General features: G+C 44.5%; 1 protein-coding gene across 2 annotated transcripts in view; it reads right to left on the bottom strand.

The window, feature by feature from the left end:
• Window positions 1–25297, bottom strand: part of prkcab (protein kinase C, alpha, b) — a 278873-nt gene that overhangs the window by 23439 nt on the left and 230137 nt on the right. For both annotated transcript variants that reach the window (XM_062452861.1, XM_062452870.1), the window contains exons 6-8: window positions 22263–22419; window positions 21902–22036; window positions 20847–20940 (exon numbers count right to left, since the gene is read on the bottom strand). In XM_062452861.1, coding sequence (XP_062308845.1) covers window positions 20847–20940; window positions 21902–22036; window positions 22263–22419 — 386 coding nt within the window. The remainder of the gene's footprint in view (window positions 1–20846; window positions 20941–21901; window positions 22037–22262; window positions 22420–25297) is intronic.

The following is a 25297-nucleotide window of genomic DNA, read 5'->3' as shown; positions in this document are numbered from 1 at the left end:
CAGATGAGCAGGCCAACAAATCAGATTCTCTCACCCCAGATTTCTATTTGAAGCATCTGCTATGTGACCGTACTTTACAGAGATTAGAAAAATCTACTTAAAAAGCATCTGCACATCTAATACAGATGTTTCTGAGTAACTTCTTGTGAGTGTAGAATGTAAAAACTGTAGAATGTAAAACATGTAGAGAGATTAGCTGCTATGGCTAGTTATATTACATTAATAGTTTTCTTGATTCTGTTCAATTGTACTCTATAATCAAAGATACCAAATATCAAGAACATTGTTTTTTAAGCAACAAAGACTGTTTCAGCTAAAAAACTATTCTGTAATCTTCTAATTTCTTAAAATATCAAACTGAGATTCTAGTTATGACCTGCCTCTCCGGTAATGTCACACATCATCGTGCCAGGGGCCTGGTTTCCAAGGCAATGCAGCCCAAACGTGTGAATAGGCTAGTGTTGTTGGCCCCGCAGGGGATCTGAAGGCTGTTGATTGGCCAACTGACATGAAAATTTAACAACAACACAGCCCTGTGTGTGTCCTAACTAGTTTCATTTCAAGGACAGAAAGATGAAGAACCATGTGCTGTTATGGAATGGGGGGAAACTTTTCTTTTATTTGCCCAATTCTTTTCCCACAGTAAGTATTTCCTCTGTGGCTCATTTCCCTCCCTCCCTCCCTCCAGTTCCCTTCATCATAAGAAGCTGAAACCCCTATTATCTTGTCTCTTCAGACAACACTGTCATGCAGTATAAGGTGGGGATGGTAACCCTTCAGTTGGCTGAGCGGTGAGGGAGTCAGGCTAGTAATCCGAAGGTTGCCAGTTCGATTCCCGGTCATGCCAACTGACGTTGTGTCCTTGGGCAAGGCACTTCACCCTACTTGCCTTGGGGGAATGTCCCTGTACTTACTGTAAGTTGCTCTGGATAAGAGCGTCTGCTAAATGACTAAATAAATAAAAATAAATAACCCTGGTCTCAGGACATGTCTGCAGGACACAGAGCCACCACAAGAGGTCCCACTTTCATCACAATAAACCAGGACATTTCAGTTAGAATGAGACAAGTAAATATAATGATGGAACATGAACAGAGGGGATGACAAGACAATATTGTTTTGACAGAGTGGTGTCTAGTGTCAAAGAGAGATCAAGGTAAGAGAGAGTTTCTACACTTTTAAACCTTTTCAGTTCTTCAGGAGAGGAATAGAAAGAATGAGTGAGAGGAGAGAGACAACAGTGAAGGGAGAGATACAGACTACACAAAATATCGCAGTGTTTCCCACAGATTAAAAAGAAATTTGTGGTGTGTGGGGGGGGGGGGTCGCCCCGTGTCTACCCGGGGTGGGGGGGGGGGGTGGGCCTGCTTTCTTACCTGCCTGTTTCTACATCTGTTTGTCCACTTCACATGTTGCTTCAGCTGTCTCTCTCACAGCAGCATGTTGGATGCTGTCCCCCTCTCCTACTCTTTCTTCAATGCCTAACGAATCTATCACTTTCACGCCATCTTGGAAGACAAAAGTTGCTTCCTCTAGTAATATTAACTCTATGGTAGGCCTATGTGAGAGAGACGCGTGAGTGACCGAGAGACGGAGGGAGAGCGGGGAAAGGAAATGCAGCTGAACGAGTACGCTGCGTGTTTTAAAAAGCGTAAACAACATTTTAAAAAAGAATAACGAAACACAATATGTGGCGGCCGGTGTTGATTCTGTGGCGCACTGCCACAAATTAGTCTATGTGTGGGAAACACTGTATCGATGTGGGAATATATCATATTACTTCCTTTTGCGATACATTATCGATACACTGGTGCCAAATATCGATATTTTTATAAACATGCAGACATTCTAAACGGACGCCACTGACAATTTTAATAAAAAAAATAAAATTAAATAAATAAAAACCGCGGTTTGTACCCCGTTTTCTTGTGGTTGTACGGCAGGGCAGGATGCAGCCTGCTTTGACTGGGGTGGCAGTGAACATTTCTGGAGGGTGTGAACATTTATGATTACAGAAGGGGGTCGTATAATTTTTTATATTACCATTATGTTATCATTTTTGAGTCGGCTTAACGATCCAAGTGTTAATCAGGCGCGGAGCCAGACGTTATAAACATTCGGGGCTTAGCCCAAACCTATGACATATCCTGGGTTTGATGTGATGCTGGATAGGATCCTCCACAGTGCAAGCGCGCGCAGTTGGCGAAATTTCTGGCCATTCATTTGAGCGCAAAATCGTTTTTTGAGCTTTATGTAAAATAAACCGCCGCCGTTTTCCAATTGGTTAAACCTTGTCTAGTGAAGGTGATGTCTTTATCATTTCAGGCTCCAAATTGTCGACAGGGGAAGCAGAAACATGCATGTAGCTTGGTTGAGTACTCTAACCTAAGTTTGAGAGTGATGTCTAGGACCTTGGCTGAAAATGCGCATGGGGTACATTTGCAGAACAGGCTGCATTGGAGTGCTGTCATTCAAACCATGCTCGCCTTCACACACAGCAGAGGTAAAGTTGGTAGGAGAGTCAGGGAAGTGCTTCCACTAGGACCAGCACGCTCTGCCTGCTCTGGAGTAGGAGTTTAATATCCCTTGTCACAGGGGCAGTAGTAGATGGTTTGGGGATCAGAAATCGATGCATGATAAAAAGGTTTTTCTTTGTACAAACACGCACGCAAAGAACAATCGATGGCTAACCAAGCTAAAAGACGTCTGTAACCCATGTATCGTCTATGAAAACAAATAAAGAATATAGCTGCAAGCAGCGATGCGGGTTCCTCCGCAAAATGGCAAAATATTATAAACATGTACGCTGCAGAAGATCGAGAGTTGGACAACAAGGGAGCAAAACTACTTCATGTTTGGCCAACAACAGACTGAATGGGGATTTGAACTCATGAGCATAAGGTTACAAGTCAGTCTCTCTGGCCTCTCTGCTACACACCAACGGCTGAGATTCTATGATTTGTAAGGGCTGAGTATTAACTTTGTATAGGATATTGAAACTCTTCTTGAGTTGATCTCTTTCCAGACTCTCAGTCAATGCACAACTAACAATAGTCATGTGGGCAACTGGGCTAGGGCAGAGCTCATATTCAGCTCCTAGCGAGAATAGCCTGTGACAGTACAGCAGCCGACTCTCTGGTGCCATTAAACTACACAACATGCACAATCAGGGTGACCAACAACATTATATTAACTAACCAACAATGGCAGGGTTTCCCAGATTCGTTAAGAAGCTCTTAGCGTTAAGAGCTTCTTAGAACGTTCCTAAGAAGCTCTTAGCGTTAAGAGCATCTTAACGAATCTGGGAAACCCGGCCAATAACATTACAAACATCTAACTGAACGAACACAACAACTGAAATCCCTCGCACGGCTGTTGTAACCAAACTATTTTCCACAAGTCTTGGCGTTTTTGCCGCACTGCATGCTGGGTACCCAAGGGTGCTGACGCTGATTATCTAGCTGTGCTCCGACTGCGTGATATGAGTATTCGTTTATGGTCAGCTTTGGGACAAAGGTTAAGAAACAGTTGACATTTCAAGGTGAAATTGCAAGAAATTGCGCATGGTATTTCAGAATGATGTCTGCCTGTTTAACTAAACAAGTAATCAAAATTATGACAGACAAATAGACTGTGCCTGGATTCAAACCTGTGACCTTGCACTTTGCAGGACTCCGTTTCAACCCATTGAGCTACCCTCAAGGATGACAACACATGTCAGTTACTGTACAAAAAAAGGAAGCCGTTTCTCCTGTAGCATGGATTGTTCGATTCGGCCAAAGTTTAAACATCTGTAATTCAATGATCTTTTGACATATCAAGGTTAAATTGCGCATGGTTCTTCAGAACGATGTCATCCTGTTTAACTAAACAGATATTCAAATTTAAGACAGGCTCAAACACTGTGGCTGGATTCGAACCTACGACCTTATACTTTGCAGGTCACCGTCCCAGCCCATTGAGCTATTCTCAGTGTTGAATAGTGTCATGTTCAGTTACTGTATGAAAAAGTAAGTTGTTTCTCCTGTGGTAAGCCTTGTTAGATTCAGCCAAGGTTGAAACAGCTCTAATTCAATCATATTTTGACATACCAAGGTGAAATTGTTTATGGTACTTCAGAGTGATGTCATCTTGAACCCTATTAGGTTTGAAAAACCATCATTTAAAATGACATTTGATTTAGTGACACAAACATATTGAGGCAATGTGGACATTTACATAAGTACACCCCTTTCAGACATTTTGTATTTGATTCAACTGTCTTAAGTAAAGTTTTTAGATACATCCATGATACAAATCTGTACAAAATTTCAAGTCAATTGGAGCTTTGGTTCAAGAGAAGAGGAATTTTGAAGGTTTTCCCAAATTATCACTGTACAGGAAAATCCATCATGGCGGACCTTATGGGTCCTTGAGGCTTTTTTGTTCCCCATGGGAAATGAGGCATGTACACCAAGTTTCAGAAGAATTGGAGCAATGGGGTGGAAATGCCATCACTTTGAAAATCGGACTTTAGGGCGTGGCCTGTGGCGCCCCCTACAGTCGAAGGTGTCCCATATTTGGTGTGGGGGTACCCACTCGGATGTAGTATCAATGTGCCAAATTAGAAAATGTATGACAAGGGACCTTTTGAGATATTGAGGCACAAGAAGAAGAAAAATAATAAATATAGCTGCAAGCAGCGATGCGGGTTCCTCCGCAAAATGGCAAAATATTATAAACATGTACGCTGCAGAAGATCGAGAGTTGGACAACAAGGGAGCAAAACTACTACATGTTTGGCCAACAACAGGCTGAATGGGGATTTGAACTCATGAGCATGAGGTTACAAGTCAGTCTCTCTATCCTCTCTGCTACACACCAACTGTTGAGATTGTATGAATAGAAAGGGCAGAGTATTAGCTTTGGTCAGCTTTTGGACAAAGGTTAAGAAACGGTTGACATTTCAAGGTGAAATTGCATGAAATTGTGCATGGTATTTCAGAATGATGTCATCCTGTTGTCGAAGGCTCCTTTAGGGGCATTCGACAACAGGATGACATCATTCTGAAATACCATCCCCAAAAACTATGAATGTTCCATTCATCGTTATCACTAAAGAAGGCAAGGATGGTTGGAAATATACACTGCTAAAGAAATCAGATTTGGGACTGGAAAGGTGTTTGGGGAACTTATTATAAGCTGGATGTAAAGGGTCTAAAGTGGGGAACAGCTAGATATCGGTATGATGGAGCCCGAGATAAGAGCATTGCTCAGAGCCGGGAGTGGCAGTCAAAAACCATAGAACAGAGAATCATCATAGGGGACATAATACAAAAGCAGCCTTCTTTGATCAGGAGTAACTAACCAGATTTTGGAAATGGGACAATGTGCCTTAATCCTTACCATATTTTCCTAAACCTAGACCATCGTGTATTACCCATGACAAAAGGAGCAATAAAAGAAATGGCTGACAGTGACAGCCAAGGGATTGTATGTGATAGTATGGAGTGGCCCTCTTTGGGCTACAACAATTTTAATATAGGCACTAGGATGGGGGATAACCACTGCTTTTTGTCAAAGAGAAATAGAGCAGAGGTATACTTATCTGGGGGTGGAAAGAGTCTGGACAGATGTAATAGATGCGGGAGGAGTATGGTTTAATAATTTTCTAAAGCCTACAGAACCTCCAGAGATATCAAAAGAAATGCACAACATGGTCCCTAATGGTACAATACACTGGAGATGGCAGTATAAAAGAGAGGCTGGCTGTAGGCCTGAGAAGGTGTGGATAGAACCAAGAAGGAAGGCAAACTATACCTGGCAACAAGCCACAGCAGTAGGAGTGACCCTGGGGGGGGGGGGGTTGTAGCGGGAACCATGGGAGATGCTATAGTGGATATAAATCGCGAGATATGGGAGTGGACAAGGGATCAAATAACAACAGTCCTCTCTAACCTATGGGATTGGGTAAAATGGCCACTCCTGATGGCAGGAATGGTCATATTAGGACTTATTGTTCTCTTGACAATACTGAGAAAAGGGGTGCCACTATGTGTCAATAAGATGTGGGGAAAATACGAAAATACAGCCCTATTGTTGAAGAGAAAAGAGCCGAACGCCCAAAAGGCCGTTGGGCCCGGTTTAGGAGGAAGTCGAACAAACAGAGAGATGTGGGGCCCATTTCTTTAACCACATCCCGTTCAGCTGAAGGGGTAACAGTTCTGAGACGCTAAATCGAAGATTTAGCACCTTAGAACGGAAGACGAATAGTTCATGACCGAAGGTCAACACCTGTTTGTCAGGATTTTTTTTATTTTTTATTGTAAAAGGGGGTAAGGTAGGGGCAGACCCACTTATGTGTAGAACATTTTAGGATAAAAAGGGAGAGGTAGGAACGACATAACCCCACTTGTGACAGAAGGACCAAAAGAACCTAGACTAATCATGAATATCCAAGCTAAAAACGAGACGGTCAACAGTACTTTCAATAATGGCACTGAATCTACGGACCGTGACAAAGAGGTCGCAGAGACTATGATTTCTTTGGTAAGAATTACCCTTACCGCCGGAATATTGATGCTGTTTGCTTTAAGGCATAGTTATTTGATGTATTTTGCTAAAACGACAGTATATTTACTTTTAGGCATATTAAGGTTTGCTCTTTTGAAAGAAACAAGGCCCAGTTTAGGAATAGTTTTTTTAGCGATGGGTCATAACGGGCTAACCTTAATAAAGGGGTGGAATACCTTGATATATAGCCTTGGGGCTATATCTACATTAGGACAGTTTTTAACAGTCGGGGGAATCCCAGAACGGTTTGTTACGTATATATGTGAGCCTATTGTGGGGGCGTTCATGATCCTAGTGATAAAATTATTTGTGAACTCTCACGTGAAAAACGAAGGAACCAATCAGGTTTTGAGAAAAAGCATGCTGAAGTTACAAATAGAATGGGCAGTGCTTATAACTGCGGGGGTAGCAATGAGCTTGATGGGTAGCTATCCTTTATATCCGGCCCTGATGTACGTGTATTTTATAACAGGCCGAGCAAAGAGACGGATCCTTCAACATGGTCCGAGAGGCTGTCCGATGTCAGGCCAATCCTCCACATACCGTAAAACTTCAAATAATAGCCGAGTCCCAAATAGACGCCTGTCTCTTTTAAACGCCTGGTGTGACAACAGATTTGGGTAAATAAAGGCTGGTCTCAAATAGAGGCCTGGTCTGTTTATTATTTTTTTTCGTGTCGGGTTGTATTTGATCTTTTAAAACCCGTCAGATCGTTTGTTCTATGTTTTGATTTGATTTCACGTGACAGACGCAACCGTTCATAAACGACTCATCACTATGGCAACATAACAAACAGGTTAACGAACTTTCTTTTAGTCTTCAGTTTTTCTTAATTCTCTCAATACCACCATGGAGACAAAAATAAAAAAGTATGATTTGACATTTAAGCTGACAGTTGTCAAATTTGCCGAACAAAATTCTGGAGAAGCAGCGGCAAGACATTTCTCGATTGATCCTAAGAGAGTGCGAGAATGGCGTAAACATAAAGCAGAACTGCAACGTCTGTCCAAGGAAGACGACAAAAGGGCCAGACTGCGAGGTGGAGGGAGGAAGAAGGTCAGTGAAGAGCTGGAGGTGAGCGTGTGTGAGTGGATCCACAGCATGCGGGCAAAGCATCTCAGAGTCTCACGTAAAATGATCAGGGCCAAGGCAAAAGAAGTGTATGCAACAGTGAGTGATGGCAGGGATGAGGAGAGATTTACTGCGAGCGCTGGCTGGCTGGACAAATTCCTGAAGCGCAACGACTTTTCAGTCAGAAGACGCACAACTGTAGCCCAGAAAGACGCCAAGCACTTCACTGAGAAACTGGTGAATTTTGTAACATATACAACGCGGATTATTAAGTCAAAGAAAATACAGCCGAAAAACATTATAGCCATGGACGAAACAGCGGTGTGGTTTGATATGGTGGGCTCTACAACGGTGGATGCAAGAGGTGCGCGCAGTGTCCCACTGAAAACCACAGGTCATGAGAAGAGCCACTTAACTGTGGTGTTGGCTGCGAAAGCAGACGGGACCAAAATGAAACCGTACGTTGTCTTCAAAGGGGGGATCAAGGAGGTGAAAGCAATGCAAAATATCAGTGGGGTGGTGGTGGCCACGTCCAAAAATGGATGGATGAACGAGGAGCTGACTGCAGACTGGCTTCAGAGAGTGGTGGGAAAGCTTAACTTTGCCCCTCGTCTCCTAGCCTGGGATTCATATCGCAGTCATATCAGCGCAGCGACCAAAGCTGAGCTCAAAAGGGGCTACAACATAACCACGGCTGTGATACCCGGTGGCTGTACAAAGTACATACAGGCCCCTGACGTCGTATGGAACCAACCGTTCAAAGCCAGCCTGCACGAGTCCTATGACAACTGGATGGCAGGGGATGTGGACAAGGAGTACACCGCTGGAGGAAATATGAGGGCCCCAGCTCGCCGCTTGTTGGTGTCCTGGGTACTTCAAGCGTGGGAAAAGCTAGATACGGAGCGGCTGAAAAGTTTCCTTTAAGGTATGCTTGTGCGCAGCACGCGCTGTGTGTGTGTGTGTGTGTGTGAGGGAGAAAGAGGAGATAATGTATTTCATTAACTTCGGGATGTTATCCTTAGGTATGTGGCCTGACAGTAGCTTCTGATGGAAGCGAGGATCACCTTATCCATTGTTTCAAAGAGGGAGAACCGTGCGCATCTGGGCGGGAGTTGTTACTGCAAGCAAGGCAGGCAGAGTTAGCGGAGGCTGGAGAGGGAGGAGTGGAGGAGAGCGACGTGGAGGAGGAATTTGCCAATGAACTTGTCATTGAGGATCGCGGGGATGATGATAGTGATGAATAGAGTAATTTTCTATCAAATGATTGCAGTTGTTTTACAGGGTAGCGTTCTTTCTTGTTGATGTGTTTCGGGCAACAAGTTCATATATGATGGATTTTAGCGGTAGATATTGTTCTGCCCATTGCTGTCACATCATTTCTTTTTTATGCTGCCAATACCGGTAATCTAAGACATTTCTTACATTAAATGATTTTTAAACATACCGGTATTCGTTTAGCAGTAATTTATATTGTTCTGCCTATTGCTGTCACATCGTTTCGTTTTTTGTGTTTTTTTTATGCTGCCAATAGCCAAAGACAATTCTTACATTAAATGATTTGTTAAACACATTCGAATTAATTATAATATTAATTAAATACGAATAATATGAATTAAAAAAAATTAATATAATGTGGTAACCTCCTATTGTCAATTAAAGGCCTGTCTCTTATAGACGCCTGTCTCAAATACAAGCCGGTGCATTTCGGCGATTTGGGTAAATAGAAGCCCGGGCTATTATTTGAAGTTTTACGGTAGATTAAGGAAGTGTGGGGTATCTGTGGAGAGTCCGGACGGCGTTTTAAGGGATCCAATATGTTTAATTTGTTTTATGGAGAGTCCGGGTCTCAGCCCCGAAAGAGGAAAACTCAAAATATTTTCAAGCAATAATATAGAGTGCGTAATTGGCCATTTCGAAACCTCACCCAGTGATGACGAATCTGATTCAGACATTGACTCTCCCTTGGACAATGGCGATGCTAGCAATTCACCTGATGATAATAACCAAATTACACCCGGAACTTATAGGCTCCAAAATCCAGAACTCTTGGCAAGTCAAACTCACCAGGGGAGAGGGAGCAGGACCGAACTCAGGCCCTGGAGCAGGAGTAGGAGGAGTTCGGAGCGAGCCCTGGGCCTGAGGATGGCCTGCCACCTGGACGGATGGAAATGGGGGCCTCCGAGGGGAAGGTGAAGGAAGTAGCCTCTCTGACAGCTTTGTCAGAGCGGGCACTCGGTGAAGCCGACCTTAAGAGTGATGCAGAGGACGACTGGGTGCCTGAGACCATGGAGGAGACGGAGACAAGAATCGTCACTTTTAGTGAAGAGGATTCTTCTGAGGAGATGGAGGATGTTCTTGAATTGGATGAGGACTATGAACAATTTACTGGGAATCCCGGTCTTGCGCGCAGGGGACGTAAAGGGAAGGTTCCTTCCAGCTGGGAGGAATTTGAGGAGAAACTCCACATTACCATGGAAACAGACTTAATGAAGGCAGCTGTGGACAAAGTAGTAGATCTAGAACCGGACATTGAAGTTATTCGGGCCGTAATTGCGAAACATCCCGTCCAAAGAAAGTACAAAAGAGATCCAGTGGTTCATGCTATATTAGAAAAGGCCATAGCAAAGGCTAACAGCGAGTCATCAAGTTCAGAGGAATGGGGGATATGGGAGTGGGGGGACCTTACAGGCCTTTTTACGGTACCCTGGCCAGAAATGATGGCGGTCTCTCATTTCCTGACAAATCCATACGAGTGGGTCTCAATCCGCTTGGTGAAACCCGGAGTAATCAAACCCTCTGACAAAATACATCTTAAAGTATTGGAATGGGACACTCTAATGGAACATGTTGGTAATTCCAGATTGGTAAGCACCCATCAGAACCGCAAGGAGTTCTCCAAGGAGCAGTATGCCATCGCGCGGTGCCGCAACAAGCTGGCCTGTGATGTTTCCATCTGGGAGTATGGAGCCGACGGAGAAAGAGTGTGGGGACACATTGCTTGGGAAGGGGGCCATGTGGAAATCTTTGAGCCGGAGCCGGGAGCGCACAAGAAGAGAGTGAGGCGAATGGAGAACCGTAATGCTGGAGGGCAGTCACCGTTTTACCTTGCCGAGGTGTATCGTGATCCCATGCACCACCTGCAGGAGCATGTCAATCAGTGGGATGAGTCCGACTGCTCCCAGATGGGAAGGAGGCTCCTGGTCCAGGGGAAAGACGACGAGTCTGGATATGTGAATGAGAACGGGTTCTTCGTTCTGGTGTTCTGGGATGTTTACACGAAGACCTGGAAGCAGTGAAGGACTTACGTCTTTCTTTCTCCAAAGTTCCAGAGGAGGGTGTCGAACGCCCCTAAAGGAGCTTTCGTTTTGATGGACTTTGGAGAAATAATAATAAAAAATAAAAAAAAGGGGATAATGCTTATTACAGGTGGCTGAGCGGTTAGGGAAGCGGGCTAGTAATCAGAAGGTTGCCAGTTCGATTCCCGGCCATGCATAATGACGTTGTGTCCTTGGGCAAGGCACTTCACCCTACTTGCCTCGGGGGGTATGTCCCTGTACTTACTGTAAGTCGCTCTGGATAAGAGCGTCTGCTAAATGACTAAATGTAATGAAAAATGTGCATTTGGCAAAATGTGTTTTACTTTGTGCATACGTATATCCAAGTTGTGCATTAAAAAGTTTTAGATGCTTGCATACATATAAAGGTTTTGCATTTTTCCGTGCATACATATATCAAGTTTTGTGTTTTAAAGAGAAGTTTTGATCTCTAGCATAAGCAAATGTTTTATTAGAAAGAATGCGCATTGGCAAATGTTTTTTAAGAAAGTGCTTGCATATGTTTTAAAGAATGTTAAGAAATAGCTTGCAAATGTTTTGAAACCTTTTTACCTTTTTTGAATTTTAAATACTTTGTAGATGTGCATCTTGAAATAGATATGTAGAACTGCTAATCTGTAGAAGTTTAAGGCAGAATGTTTCAGTATGACAGATGCAGAGGATGTGGTTAGGAAATGCTTGCATAGATAAAACCACAATACACCTTTTGGAGAATACAGGAAACGTGTGTAATAGACAGATACCTGCGTCATGTATGGCCCAAAGTCTAGACAGGGCCATCCCGTATTGAAAGATATAAGAATGTAAGTTGTGGATGAAGAGAGCAGCACTCTCTCTGTACTTCTTGAGTCGTGAGTCGAGCAGTCAAAGTTTTTTCCTGAGCCTGTTTTTGTTGAGTATCCACCTGTGCCTGATTTAGCAAAGAGTTTCTTTTTCCACCCCGTGGATGAGGTGAGATCGACAGGCGGATCGGTGCGGCATCCGCAGTGATGCAGGCTCTGCATCGGTCCGTCGTGGTGAAGGAGCTGAGTCGAAAGGCGAAGCTCTTTATTTACCAGTCGATCTACGTTCCTACTCTCACCTATGGTCACGAACTGTGGGTAGTGACCGAAAGAACGAGATCGCGAATACAAGCGGCCGAAATGAGTTTTCTCCGCAGGGTGTCCGGGCTCTCCCTTAGAGATAGGGTGAGAAGCTTGGTCATCCGGGAGGGGCTCAGAGTAGAACCGCTGCTCCTCCGCGTCGAGAGGGGCCAGTTGAGGTGGCTCGGGCATCTGATAAGGATGCCTCCTGGACGCCTCCCTGGTGAGGTGTTCTGGGCACGTCCCACTGGGAAGAGGCCCCGGGGAAGACCCAGGACACGCTGGAGGGACTATGTCTCTCGGCTGGCCTGGGAACGCCTCAGGGTCCCCCAGGAAAATCTGGTGGAAGTGGCCGGGGAGAGGGAAGTCTGGGGCTCCCTGCTTAGGTTGCTGCCCCTGCGACCCGACCCCCGGACAAGTGGCAGATGACGACGACGAGGTTTAAGATGCTGGGTTGCGTAAGCCTCTTAAAGGCATTGAAGAATTTTGGGCTGTTTATTGGTCTTTATAGAAGTGAGGAATGAGTTAACATTTACACGTGTATCATTTTACTATGGCTTGTAACCACATAAACCACAGGGGCAAGTAGGACAGCAACCGAGGTACCATAAAAATGGATATCTTGTCGCATTACACAAATTTGGACCACCACGCTCAATTCTTTACACTAGCAATATTATCGTTGTAGCTAACAATTTAGCACTCATCACATGACAAATGATGTGTCTTATTACAGTCAACAATCAATGTTTTGGGTGTGAACCCGAGGAAGTTTCTCTTGGCTAATACAGTTTTGTTGAGAAGATACGAGGGTCTTTTGTAGGGTCTACCATTGTAAGGGGGGCTATGTCGTGGGCCGAAAACTGCATTAAACACCCATTTAAACCTATGGGGCAAACTTAGGCCGAAAGACTACCAATTGAACGACGTTGCTTTAAAATATGTGTCCACTAAGCATAAACTAAATGGCACTATTGATTACACGATCATGTAATCGAAATGATCGTCATCAGAGGTCATAACGAGAACATTACATATTTGAGTAAAGAGCAGTTAGCATACAAAGACAAATCTTCCATTGAAGGACCCTGAGTGGGTCCTGCTGACCAGATAGTGAGATGTAACTGACGACAGGAAGACTTTGAACGGCTAGCGCAAATAGTGCTAAACTTCTGAGACCGAGGCAAACTGACATACACTGTTTAGATCGATACCAGAAAAGTTATTCACACAGGCAGGTTCAAGGTAAGAATTATGGGACTGCCTATCAACTGTATAAATGACTGCTGTATTCATGTATTGAATTGGGTTCTCTCTGGTGCTTGGAGAGACCTAATGAATGATCCTTTGTTGATGTCAATAAACAAAACTTTGCATCTGAACTTGAACAGCCTCTCCCGAGCCTTTCTTGAGAAGCAACCTGGTTTTAGCGGAAGCTAGCCACAACACGTTCGAGCCCAGCGAGTGGCGAACGACACCTTGTTATGATGGTGGAGCGTGGCTACGTCTGTTACATACCTGTCACACTAGCACTGTGTCCCTGGGAAATGATGGTAAATTGATGAATGACCATGACCATGGCAACCCTAAAGGCTATGTTTTGAAGCAAAAGCATGACTTAAAACTTTTGCATCACCAGATGCCATACCCCTAGGTGTCAACTCTGGTCTGGTGGAGGAGAACCCATTGGGGGCCCAGGAAAACAGCTGGCAGCCAGGCAAGTGCAAATATAAGACACTCAAAAAATACTCAAAGCATTGCCAACTCATTGTAAGGCATACCTAAGTTGTTCTGATCGTGGCGGGGGGGAACATATTTGTCAAAACAACAAATGTTGTCATACTAATGCTTTGTATACCCCATTCAGTTGTACCATCTTGGGCAAAGACCATTCAAGGTAACAAAATAACGTTATAACATTTAATCTCGTTTTTATTTTGTAAACTACATTTCGTCTCGTTTTTATTCGTCAACCATATTGCATTATACATTTAATTATAGTCATCGTCACATGACCAGCAAATTATGACTAAATATCGTCGTCAACGAACCTTTATCAAGTGACGAAAATGAGACGAGATACGTTGCGTCTCGTCTCGTTTTCGTCTACGATGCGTCTTGTCTCGTTTTCGTCACTTGATAAAGGTTTGTTGACAATGATATTTAGTCATAATTTTCGTTGACGAAAGCAACACTACCTTTACAGGTTAAGTTTTAGGGCCATTTAAAAATGTTCAGGAAAATAGAAAGTTTTATAAAGCATAAAACACTGCAGTTCAATGAGGAAAGCTATATCAAATGGCATATTATCAAAGTCCCGCCCTTTTGCATTTAAAATGAAATGCAATTTTTTTTTCTTTGCAAAGGGGCGGGACATAACCAGTTGCACAGAGCTGTCCTTATTGGACTGCAATGTTTTACTCTTGGAGCACTGTGATTGGACACTTGAGAGCAAACTGTCAGACCTGGGGGGTGTTCCATCAACGTCGATTAAGGAAAAGCAAGACTTATTTCGCCAAGTCTCGCTTACTTCAGCGAGAGTTCCGTTCCATTAACAGAGCGAATAGTGTCTTACTGAGTGTACTTCGTGACTGCCATCTTGACTGTAAATAATAACCAGAGTTTGTTTCATTCATTTGTGTTGAGCTAAAACTTTGTCTCAAGGACAGAGGGAAAGGGTATAGCAGCTAAATTGGTCAATAGGTAGCGTGCTAGAGACCGAGTTTCAAGGTACTCGCCGCCGAGTGAGACCCTGGCTTTGTTTACATAATTAGGGCCATTGTCAGCTGGGCCTTAGCATATTTAAGGAGCCTAGCACTGCAGAGGCAGCCTCGTCTGGCAGCCTCGCCGCACGAAGACTCGGTCGAACAAAGACAGGGAGTCAACCGGTGGGAGTACTGAGTGTTTATTATCGATACACACAGTTGTGGGCCACTGTCTACCCCTTAACCTGTAACAGAACAATTCTAATACCGATGCTTAATCGGTCGAACAAAGACAGGGAGTCAACCGGTGGGAGTACTGAGTGTTTATTATCGATACACACAGTTGTGGGCCACTGTCTACCCCTTAACCTGTAACAGAACAATTCTAATACCGATGCTTAATCGGTCGAACAAAGACAGGGAGTCTACCTGCGGGAGTCCACCGAGGATGGCCGACGAGGCCGGATCACCTCTTCTGATAAGTATCACCCTATTTGTATTCTAATCCACATAGAACATATTCATAGCTAGCATGTGTTTCTTCAGCATTCCCGTTCATTACACCACTCGCAGACGTAGATATGTCACAAAGTATATACGGCCCACTTATAACCTTAGCTACCTATCCAGATCTTCTCCACCTGCCCTCTCTCTTTCTATAGGGCTCTGGAACTGCCAGTCTGCCGTGAACAAGGCAGACTTCATCCCGGGGTTTGCATCCCATGCTTCTCTTCATGCCCTAGTGCTGACAGAGACATGGATCCGCCCAGAAAACACTGCAACTCCAGCTACTCTCTCCATCAACCACTCTATGACTGACCCAACTAAATGTCTAAACTTTTTCTCTCCCCTGTCCGAGGCAGATATCTCTGACCTCATTCTCTCTCGTCGCCCCACCTCCTGTCCCCATAACTTTTCTTCTCCATGTCCTTAACTCTTCTCTTACTTCCGGCACTTTCCCCTATGCCTTCAAACAGGCCAGAGTTAGCCCTCTACTCAAAAAACCCTCCCTTAACCCAGCTGTCCTCCAGAACTACAGACCGGTATCACTGCTACCCTTCTTTTCTAAAACAATTGAATGCGCTGTATCTAACCAACTGTCAAACTTTCTCTCTCAGAACAACCTGCTTGACCCCAACCAATCGGGCTTCAAGACTGGCCAATCCACAGAAACTGCCCTCCTGTCAGTCACCACTGCCCTCCAGTCTGCCAGAGCGGCTTCGAGTTCATCCTTCATCATTCTGCTGGACCTTTCTGCAGCATTTGATACGGTTAACCATCAAATCCTGCTCGCCAGACTTTCTGAGATGGGCATCACTGGCACTGCACTTCAGTGGATCTCATCCTACCTGTTGGGAAGATCCCACCAGGTCTCCTGGGGAGGCAATGTGTCAGGACCCCGCCAGCTCTCCACTGGTGTCCCACAGGGCTCCGTCCTTGGACCCCTCCTCTTTTTCCTGTACACCACCTCGCTTGGACCAATCATCACCTCCCATGGCTTTTCCTACCACTGCTATGCTGACGACATGCAGCTGTACCTGTCGTTCCCCCCGACTGATCCGGGGATCTCAGCTAGGATCGAGGCCTGCCTCACAGACATCTCCGCCTGGATGACCAAGCACCACCTCCAGCTGAACCTCGCCAAACAGAACTCCTCATCATCCCAGCCAAACCCTCCATCTCCCACGATCTCTCAATCACCCTGGGATCGGCGACGGTGACCCCTTCATCCTCTGCCAGGAACCTCGGGGTGACCATGGATGACGAGCTCTCCTTCACAGCCCACATTGCTGCGGTCTCCCGGTTGTGTAGATTCACCCTCTACAACATCTGGAACATCAGGAGATACCTGTCTGAGCATTCCACCCAGCTGCTAGTCCAAGAACTTGTCCTCTCAAAGTTGGACTACTGCTGGTCGCCGGTCTCCCAGCATGCACAACCCACCCTCTCCAGAGGATTCAGAACGCGGCAGCCCGTCTGGTCTTCAATCTACCCAGAGGCTCCCATGTTACCCCGCTCCTCATCTCCCTTCACTGGCTTCCCATCACGGCCCGTATCAGATTCAAGACTGACCTTCCAAGCGGTGAACGGGACTGCACCCGACTACATCAAGTCTCTCCTTCAGCCTTATACCCCCACCCGCCACCTACGGTCTTCTTCTGACAACCGTCTGGTGGTCCCACCGCTCAAGAGCGCCCGGTCCCAACGCAAGCTCTTCTCCTGTATAGCCCCCCAATGGTGGAATCAACTCCCCACCTCCATCAGGGACACTGACTGTCTCCCCACCTTCAAGAAAAGGCTCAAGACACACTTGTTCCAGGAGTACAACGGCACTTAGGAATGATTGGCTGGACCTGATGTTAGTTTCCTCCAGGATCACAATGTCTCTTATTGAGAGACTTGTTGCTTTTGTTGGTTTGTTGTAACTGTCTTAACCCTTGTGTTATATTCAGGTCATTCTGACCCATCAGTCATTGTGACCCACCGTCGTATTGCGACAACTTTACCGCATACAAAAACAAAGTGAAGCATTTCTTTTAACCGTCGGGCTGTCTCAGACCCCCCTCATTGCGAAGGTTAAAAGAAAATGCTATTTATTTGTTTTTGTATTGGGTAAAATTGGGTAAACACAACGATGGTTCGTTGTGAACCTTTGGGTCATGTGACCCGAAGGCAGCACTAGGGTTAAAATTACCACACAGAGCCAACATCTTGCCACATCTGAAGAGTGATTCAATCACATCAGACAAACCTAATCAGCCCTCGTGACACCCTCAGTATGCTGATTACCCACCAAACGCCGATGCAAAGGAACCATAGAATTGGGGGGGGACCTCCCCGATCTACCTAATCAGCCCTCCTGCTAGCTTGCAAGCTTCAAAGGGCCTGCTCGAGACAACACGTCTCCAGCAACCATTTGCTATTCGTTTTGGCGGCAGTTGAACAAAGAACATACCTTGATCAGAACTTTTGAGGAAATTTCTTGAGACTTCACCTTTACCACAAGAGTACAAGGTGGAGAATTATGAGAGGGATATTTGTGTCATGTTTGTTACTTTGTTTTAATGTTGTGTTCACTGAAATCTTGATTCTAGTTACAACTCCTTCTTCCTGAAAGATAACCACGTCATTCTTGGTATCTACACAAAGCTATCATAATAAAACAATCATTCAACTATATTTTGTAACTGTACCAAGATATCCAGAACAATATGTGAACAATCTTATGAGATCGCCAGAGATCAGGGGGGGGGAGTTGAGAACCCAGCTTCCCCCAATCAACGTCTGACCCCAGACAGGTCCTCCCTAGAACTCTGAACTGTATAAAGCTCCAAGATGACCATCAATGTCTGACTCCAGCGAAAACCAACCATGGCATGAACGCCATCAGGATTGGCGTTCCCAAGGACGTCGCCAAGCTTCTCCTGAGATTCAACTTTATAGCGAACGCGTTACTATCGTTACGCGTTACTGGCGTTACAGCCGCGCTTTGACTTCAGATTCTTCAAATGGACCTTTGGCGCAAACCGCCCTCAACCTCATTGATCAACCCCTGATCAAACGTAACTATGGCTAACGCTCTTTCCTCCTCGACATGGCATTGGCGTGAGCTCTGTTTATGATTTGTAAGGATGTAATCATTGACTGTACAATTTCTGTCTTTCTTTAAGTTAGACCATTTCATTCTGTTCATTGAAACCAATCTCTCATAACAAACCCATAATCTAACTTGTTCATAAGATCTGTTTACCTTACTTGAATAAATTCATTGTAAAGATATTTTGACGTGCGTGTTCACTGATGTTACGATTGGCTCTACACTTAGAACGAATTAATTACTAAAGATGAGACTGATTATTACATATTAAAGATCCTGTAAAGTGGAATTAAAAACGAGTTTCAAGTTCACCACACCACCGAATAATGTGTTATTAACTACCCATCCAAATTCGAATGAAAAAAAACACAGACAAGTATGTTAAATTAGGCTTTGAAATCGTAAGAAAATTTGCAGTCTTCTCTGTTCGAGACTGGGGGGGCGTGTCGCCTGAAGGAGCTGAAGCTCGGCCCCCTCGCTGGAAGGCGCCGCCTCTCTCAAGTAAGCTACCTACGACCCAGATAATGGACGCTACGTCAAGCCGAACAAAACAGTATATAATTAGAATGTAGCCTATTTGTTCAATGAGTGAAACATACAGATGCATATAAATGAAATATTCCCCCGAGCTGTAACACATGAGTAAACATTGTAATGGTGGAAATTCAAGCGGCACTGTGTAGATCTGAGTAGTCAAGAGATGTGGGTTTATTACAATTTATTTTGCTTATACAGATCATGATTTAACAAAGTACTTTGTGATCAGTCATAACGAAGGAGGTGCTAGCCACAGGTCGTTCGCCAGAGTGATGAAGAACAATCATAAACCCCTGCCTTATATAAACTTTAGATCAAATGATTCCTCTGAACTCTGTTGATTGGTCAGCACTGCTCATTGACAGTTAAGACAATATAACCCCCCAGGTCAAGTGACCAAAGTCTTTTGATGTCACGGCTCTTTCTCTAAATGAGGACAGTAAAGATACCCTTAATGAAACACAAACAGGACACAGGACACAATCTCCTCGGCCAAAAGGTCAGGGCTGCTAGATCAACTGATCCATCTCCCTTTAGGCCACAGAACTCAAACATCCCCCAACCTCCGTGCCCCTAGCTTCTCAATCAGGCATCATAACCCAACACCATAAATACCTTAAGACCAACTGCAACATCCATTTGTTTAAACACAACCTCAGTCTATTAAAAATACATTCTTAGTAACTATATCAAAAAATGCCATCACAACATTTACAGTAGAGACAGCAGACAGTGAGCTCTCCAACTACTTCTAGCACATTAGCTACCATTTCACCAAAATACCATCATTCTATACCGAGTAGTAGCGGTTTGCACTAATTATAGCAGAGATACCTCTGGAAAAGTTATCTAGTATAATTATAACAAGCACACAGAACTGAGTGATGATCTGCTGGTGGCGGTGGATGGTCCAGGTGCGACCGGAGGATGAACGGCCGGGGAGGCGATGCTCGGTACGGCTCCGCGCTGCAAGAGAAGCCGTGTGTTGGTGAACCCCGTCTGTCTGGTCCATGTTAAAACTGTCCGCCGTGAAATGGTCAGTGGCGCAGAGGCGGCTGTTGGAGTTTATCCGAAGCTTTCCATGAGCGTGGCTCTTCACAACATCTATCCACCTATTTTTCCTTTCATTATCAACAGGGAACTTAAATGGCGTTGCAGCGCAGCTGGAGTTCTTGCATCCAGGGAAGAGGCAGTTGCGGGTGGTGGGAGACATCCTGAAGCTAGCTAGCTAGCTGATGTAAGCTACAATAACAGTAGCCTACAGCAGGAGGAGACATTCAGTGATCTGGCATAGATGGGGCAAAATGACGTAGATAGGGCATTTTTTGGCTCCGCCCATTAAAACCTGATCTGAAAACGGAAGAGAAACTGTTCTTCGGTCTAATTCCACATTTCAGTGCGACAAAGTTTTAGCGCTTTGCACATGCTTTCAGGAACTCATTTCACACATATATAATGTACTTAGAAGCAAAACATGGAATTTACTTTACAGGATCTTTAAACATAGGATTCCCTAATGTCCTAAACCAATTCCCACCCCAACTAGTGAGAGTGTGAGAAAGAACCAGAGAAAGAGAGAGATGGGAAAAGAAAGAGATAGGGGTTGATATAGGGTGCTGAAACTGAAGAGTGATTGAGAGAGACAGACTGGGGGTGAATAGAGATAGTGAGAGAGAGATGGGGGTTGATATTGGGAGTGAAGGCACACAGTAAAACTAACACGTAAAGGAGGGGGGCCAAGACTCAAAATTGTATGTGCAGTAACCATGGTGATGTGACAGCACTGGCTCCTGATGCTGAGAGGGTAATATCCATTTGTGGATGATTCCATGGCTGGATGTGTGTTTTAGAACTAGATGTTTTCACACATGCAGTAGGCCTATTCATCGTGTTTAAAAGATTGCTTCTTTTAGCCTCAAAAGTTAGACTTCATGGACTACAAAGACCCCAAGATTGGTCATCTCACCTCAAATTTTTGCCTGAGTTCCAGGTTAACATCATCCTTTTCAGGGATGGGGACGTTGTAGTACTCTCCCTCTTCCTGGTTAAGCATCTTATACCTGTGGGTGCAGGGGGGGACAGGGGGGCACAAGGAGGTGTAGGGGGGGACAGGGGGCGCAGTGAGGTGCAGGAAGGTGTAGGGGGGTACAGACGGGGGTACAGACGGGACAGGGAGGTGCAGGGAAGTGTAGAGGGTTGCAGGGAGGTGTAGGGTGACGCAGGGAGGGCACAGGGAGGCAGGGGGACAAGGAGGCAGTGTGTCTGTCAATGGTTTAATCAATCCAGTCATCCAACCTTATCTAGCCATCCATACAACACACATTTTGTCAATGAATCTAAGTACCAATAAACACAGTCGCTACTATTAACCAGCTTTTGTTTGGGGCCATTTGTCCTCAGATAGACATTTCCCCAGTTGTGAGTGCAGTGTGTATCCGTTGCTGAGAATACTGGATGGATGGAGTTCCAAACACTGGTGTCTGACAGAGCATGTCTCTTCATAGCTGGCAGCTGGGATGCCCTCTGGTCTCAAAAACAAGTGCTTGGCTAGGGTTTCCCACACTGTAAACATCCTAGCCAGACTGGACCAGACCCACGCACACATCTCACCCAGCACAACGTCTCTACTTTATACACCTGTTCATAATTCACTAAAACACTGGCACAGACACACACATCAAAACCATTGTCATCATCTATGGTGATTGCCAAGGCAGTTCCAGGAATCCCCAGCCGGCCTCAGCTGGGAGTCAGCCTTGTCTGAGGCTGGCTGGAGGCAGCTGTACTAACCAGGTTCTGGAGGAGAGGCTCCTACGTGTCTATGATGGGCTGTTTATCAGTGAGAGACAGAGCAGGAAGAACAGCATAAACTCAGCCAGCCTGTTGTAGACATCCATGCCAAGGGAAGTGTGTGCTGACATGTAACTGGCTGTGTGTGTGTGTTGAGATTGGCTGAGTTGCGAACATTCTATTTAAAAAAATCAACCGGACATCTGATTGGTTGGATTGACGGGCACTGACCATCCACAGGCAGGTGACTTGATGAGCTCGGATACGCCAAAGGACATGGAACCCATGAAGTCGTTCCTAGTGGTGCGGTCCCAGTCCCACACCTCCACAGACAATCTGCGGTCCTTATCCATCACCTTCAGCTTACTGGGGGGAGTGGGGAAGGCACAGGGTGAGAGAACACACACACAAACGTGCATATCGTACTGAAGACTCATGCTCACACGCATGCACACACACACACATACTGTATTGTGTTCTATAAACTCACTGGTTGTTTTCATTTCCCTTCAGCTTACTGGAAACACAAAGGACACGGAGTAAGAACACACACCTGCAGACACGCATGCACACCCACACATGCTGAACTCACAAAGTGAAGGACTCGTTCCAGGTGGGGTTTAGTGAGGAGCGAATTGTCCTGGTCTTCTGCTTGGTCTCGTTCTTCGGGTCAGGGATCAGTTTGAGCTTCACGTAGGGGTCCGACAGACCGTTAGGATCCATGGGGATTAGGTTCCTGGCCTCACCCACTGTGGAAAGAAGGGGAGAGAGAGAGAGAGAGTTATTATTATTAATGAATGATTATTATTTCATCCAGGATCTGAACCTACTTATCTGTAGGTTTTTGTTCTTATGTAACCTAAAACTCACTAACCCATGCTCAAACCCAGTCCTCAAAAAACCTGCTGAGCTGGTACCAAGTGCAGAAACCACAACGATGGAGTTGAAATTAGTTCAACAAAACCAGTAGCAGTTGGATCAAAGAACAAAAGCTTGATTGAAACAAGGCCTTCCTCTGTCTTTTGATTGATGCCCTCCACCCCCCACCCCCCATCCTACGCCCCTCAACACTCCACCCCTTACCCTCCACCCCTTACTCCCCCATTGCTCTACCCCTCATCCTTCACCCCTCACTCCCCCACCCTACACCCCTCCCCCCTAACCCTCCTCCCAACTCTCCCACACCATCTCAGTCTCGTACCAGTTTATTAAATAAGAGATTATATCAAAAGCACGCCTTCATAAGAATTATATGGTTTTGGATGGCACGTGTGCGTGACAGAAAGAGCTATGATTTGTTGGATGATCTGCAGAGGTGTATCCATTGTACTGTATCATGCATGCATGTTTGCCTGACAATCTACAGGCCCAAAATCACCTGGCATCACATAGCAACAGAAACAAACATCCACAATCAGCTGACCACTGACATGCTCATATATCTTCATAAAAAAATTAGAAAATCATTGGATTAAGTTGGGTGTTTGTATATTGTACTGTATAATACAATCAAAATAAACAGGCCCTATCTGGACCCCAAAATGAACACTTCAGCATATTCACTTATGAGACACAGTCAAAACCATGAAATCTTCCTGCATTGCTCAAGTGCTCAACTGACTAAAGTATCAACAAATGGTGAAGGAACTTGGTTTAGATGGTACTGTATAGCTCCCTGCTGGCATGGCAACCTTAAGCACTGCTGTTATCACCAAGGAAACCCTTACCCGCTTCTTCAATTCTGCTGAGGGAGCTTGTGAGACAAGAGACAGTCATGGGTCCTATATACAGTCTTCTATTACAGCAGAGACAGTCTAGGGCAGGGGTGCACAATTGGTGGACCTCGGTTCGTGTCTGTGTTCTATCTGGACCTAGATTCGTTTCTCAAAAGTAATTGTTAAATTAAATACTGATGAAGCAACCGTGATTTTCAATGAACACATTAAAAGTTTTGAGACAGTCCCAGACAGCACTCCATACTACGATGCGTTCACAATCACGTGTGTTATTTAAATCACTTCACGAAACTCATGCAATCAAAAGTTTATAAAATCTGAAGTTTACAATGCATGTTAGGAGAGAGACGGCAAGAGAAGCAAAAGCAGAAGCTAGAGAAGCAAATGCAGAAGCGGGAGGTTAAGTTGTAGAATGGCGTGCGCAAAAGTCAGAAAAGTTGATACAGAAAATCGAGCTTTTAAAGAGGATTGGATAGACAAGTATGCCTTTATCCTTCCAGCAGCGAGTGTCAGTACTTTGTTTATTAGCTATACGGCCTCCATATACAAGAATGACGCTCCAAATCATAGCGCACTTTAGACATTTTAATAGTTTGGACCTTTGGGGGGAGAAAATGTTTGTCAGTGGACCTCTTTGAATTATAATTGTACATCCCTGGTCTAGGGTCCTCTATTTCTAACTAGAGACTGTCTGGGATTCTCTAATTCTAGCTAGAGACAGCAGAGACAGACTAGGGTCCTCTATTTCTAACTTATGGTCCTCTATTTTGTAAGTAGAAACAGCAGAAACAGTCTAGGGTCCTCTATTTCTAACGAGAAACACAGCTTAAGGGCTTTAAACAACTGTCAGAGAGATTAGATGTTTAATTTTTTATTTTATTTAACCTTTATTTAACCAGGCAAAATCATTAAGAACAAATTCCTATTTCCAGTAATGGCCTGGCAAAAAGCCCTTTTTGAGGGAGAGGAGAAGGGGGCTAAGAAAATAAAAAATCAACAACGGCACACAACAAGGTATGAACAAAGGATACAGGCAGGTGAGAAAAACAAAGCAGGCAACATAGGTACAACAGTAGGACAAACTAGGCATTTGGCAACAGACAATAAAGACAAACCATGGGGATGAATAGGAAAACAAGATACTCAGGGGGTGGGTTAAAAGGTGAGAATCAATTTACAGGATTCAGTGAGGATGAGTGAAATGGCTTCTTTGAAGGCAGCAATGGAAATTAATTTGTCCAGTTTGAGGTGGCAGCGGACTGAAATGATGCAAGACCAAGGGTAGATTTAAGTTTGGGAATTTTTAACTGGAGAGGCCTTGATCTTGGACTGTAGCTTCGAGATGTGGTGAGAGAAGGATAGTGTAGAGTCTAACCAGATGCCCAAATATTTGTAGGTTGAAACGTGCTCCAGGATAGCTCCCTCACAGGTGGCGATGTTTAATGGTGGAGGGGAGGGAGCACCCTTCTGATGGAACCACATGGCCTTAGTCTTGGATGTATTTAGTGACAGTTTCATTTGAGAGAAGGCGTTTTGTACCTGGAGGAACTCTTACAAAGAAGAATTATATTTAAGTATACTATAAGTATACTAAAATATGGATAGTACACTTTTAGTTCACTTTTGATATACTTTTAAGAAGTATGCTTAGAAAATAGTTCACTTTTGATATACTTTTAGAAGTATACTTAGAAAATAGTTCACTTTTGATATACTTATAAGTATGCTTTGAAAATAGTTCACTTTTGTAAGAAGTATACTTAGAAAATAGTTCACTTTTGATATACTTTTAAGAAGTATGCTTAGAAACAGAAAATGGTATACATTTCTTCTGGAGTAGGATGTACGTTTTTTATTATTATACAGCAAAAACAGTCAAAATCATTTTAAA

This window comes from Osmerus eperlanus, chromosome 2 (assembly GCF_963692335.1).
Source record: "Osmerus eperlanus chromosome 2, fOsmEpe2.1, whole genome shotgun sequence".
Classification (NCBI taxonomy): Eukaryota; Metazoa; Chordata; class Actinopteri; order Osmeriformes; family Osmeridae; genus Osmerus; species Osmerus eperlanus.
This window is presented reverse-complemented; position numbering and strand designations above follow the sequence as displayed.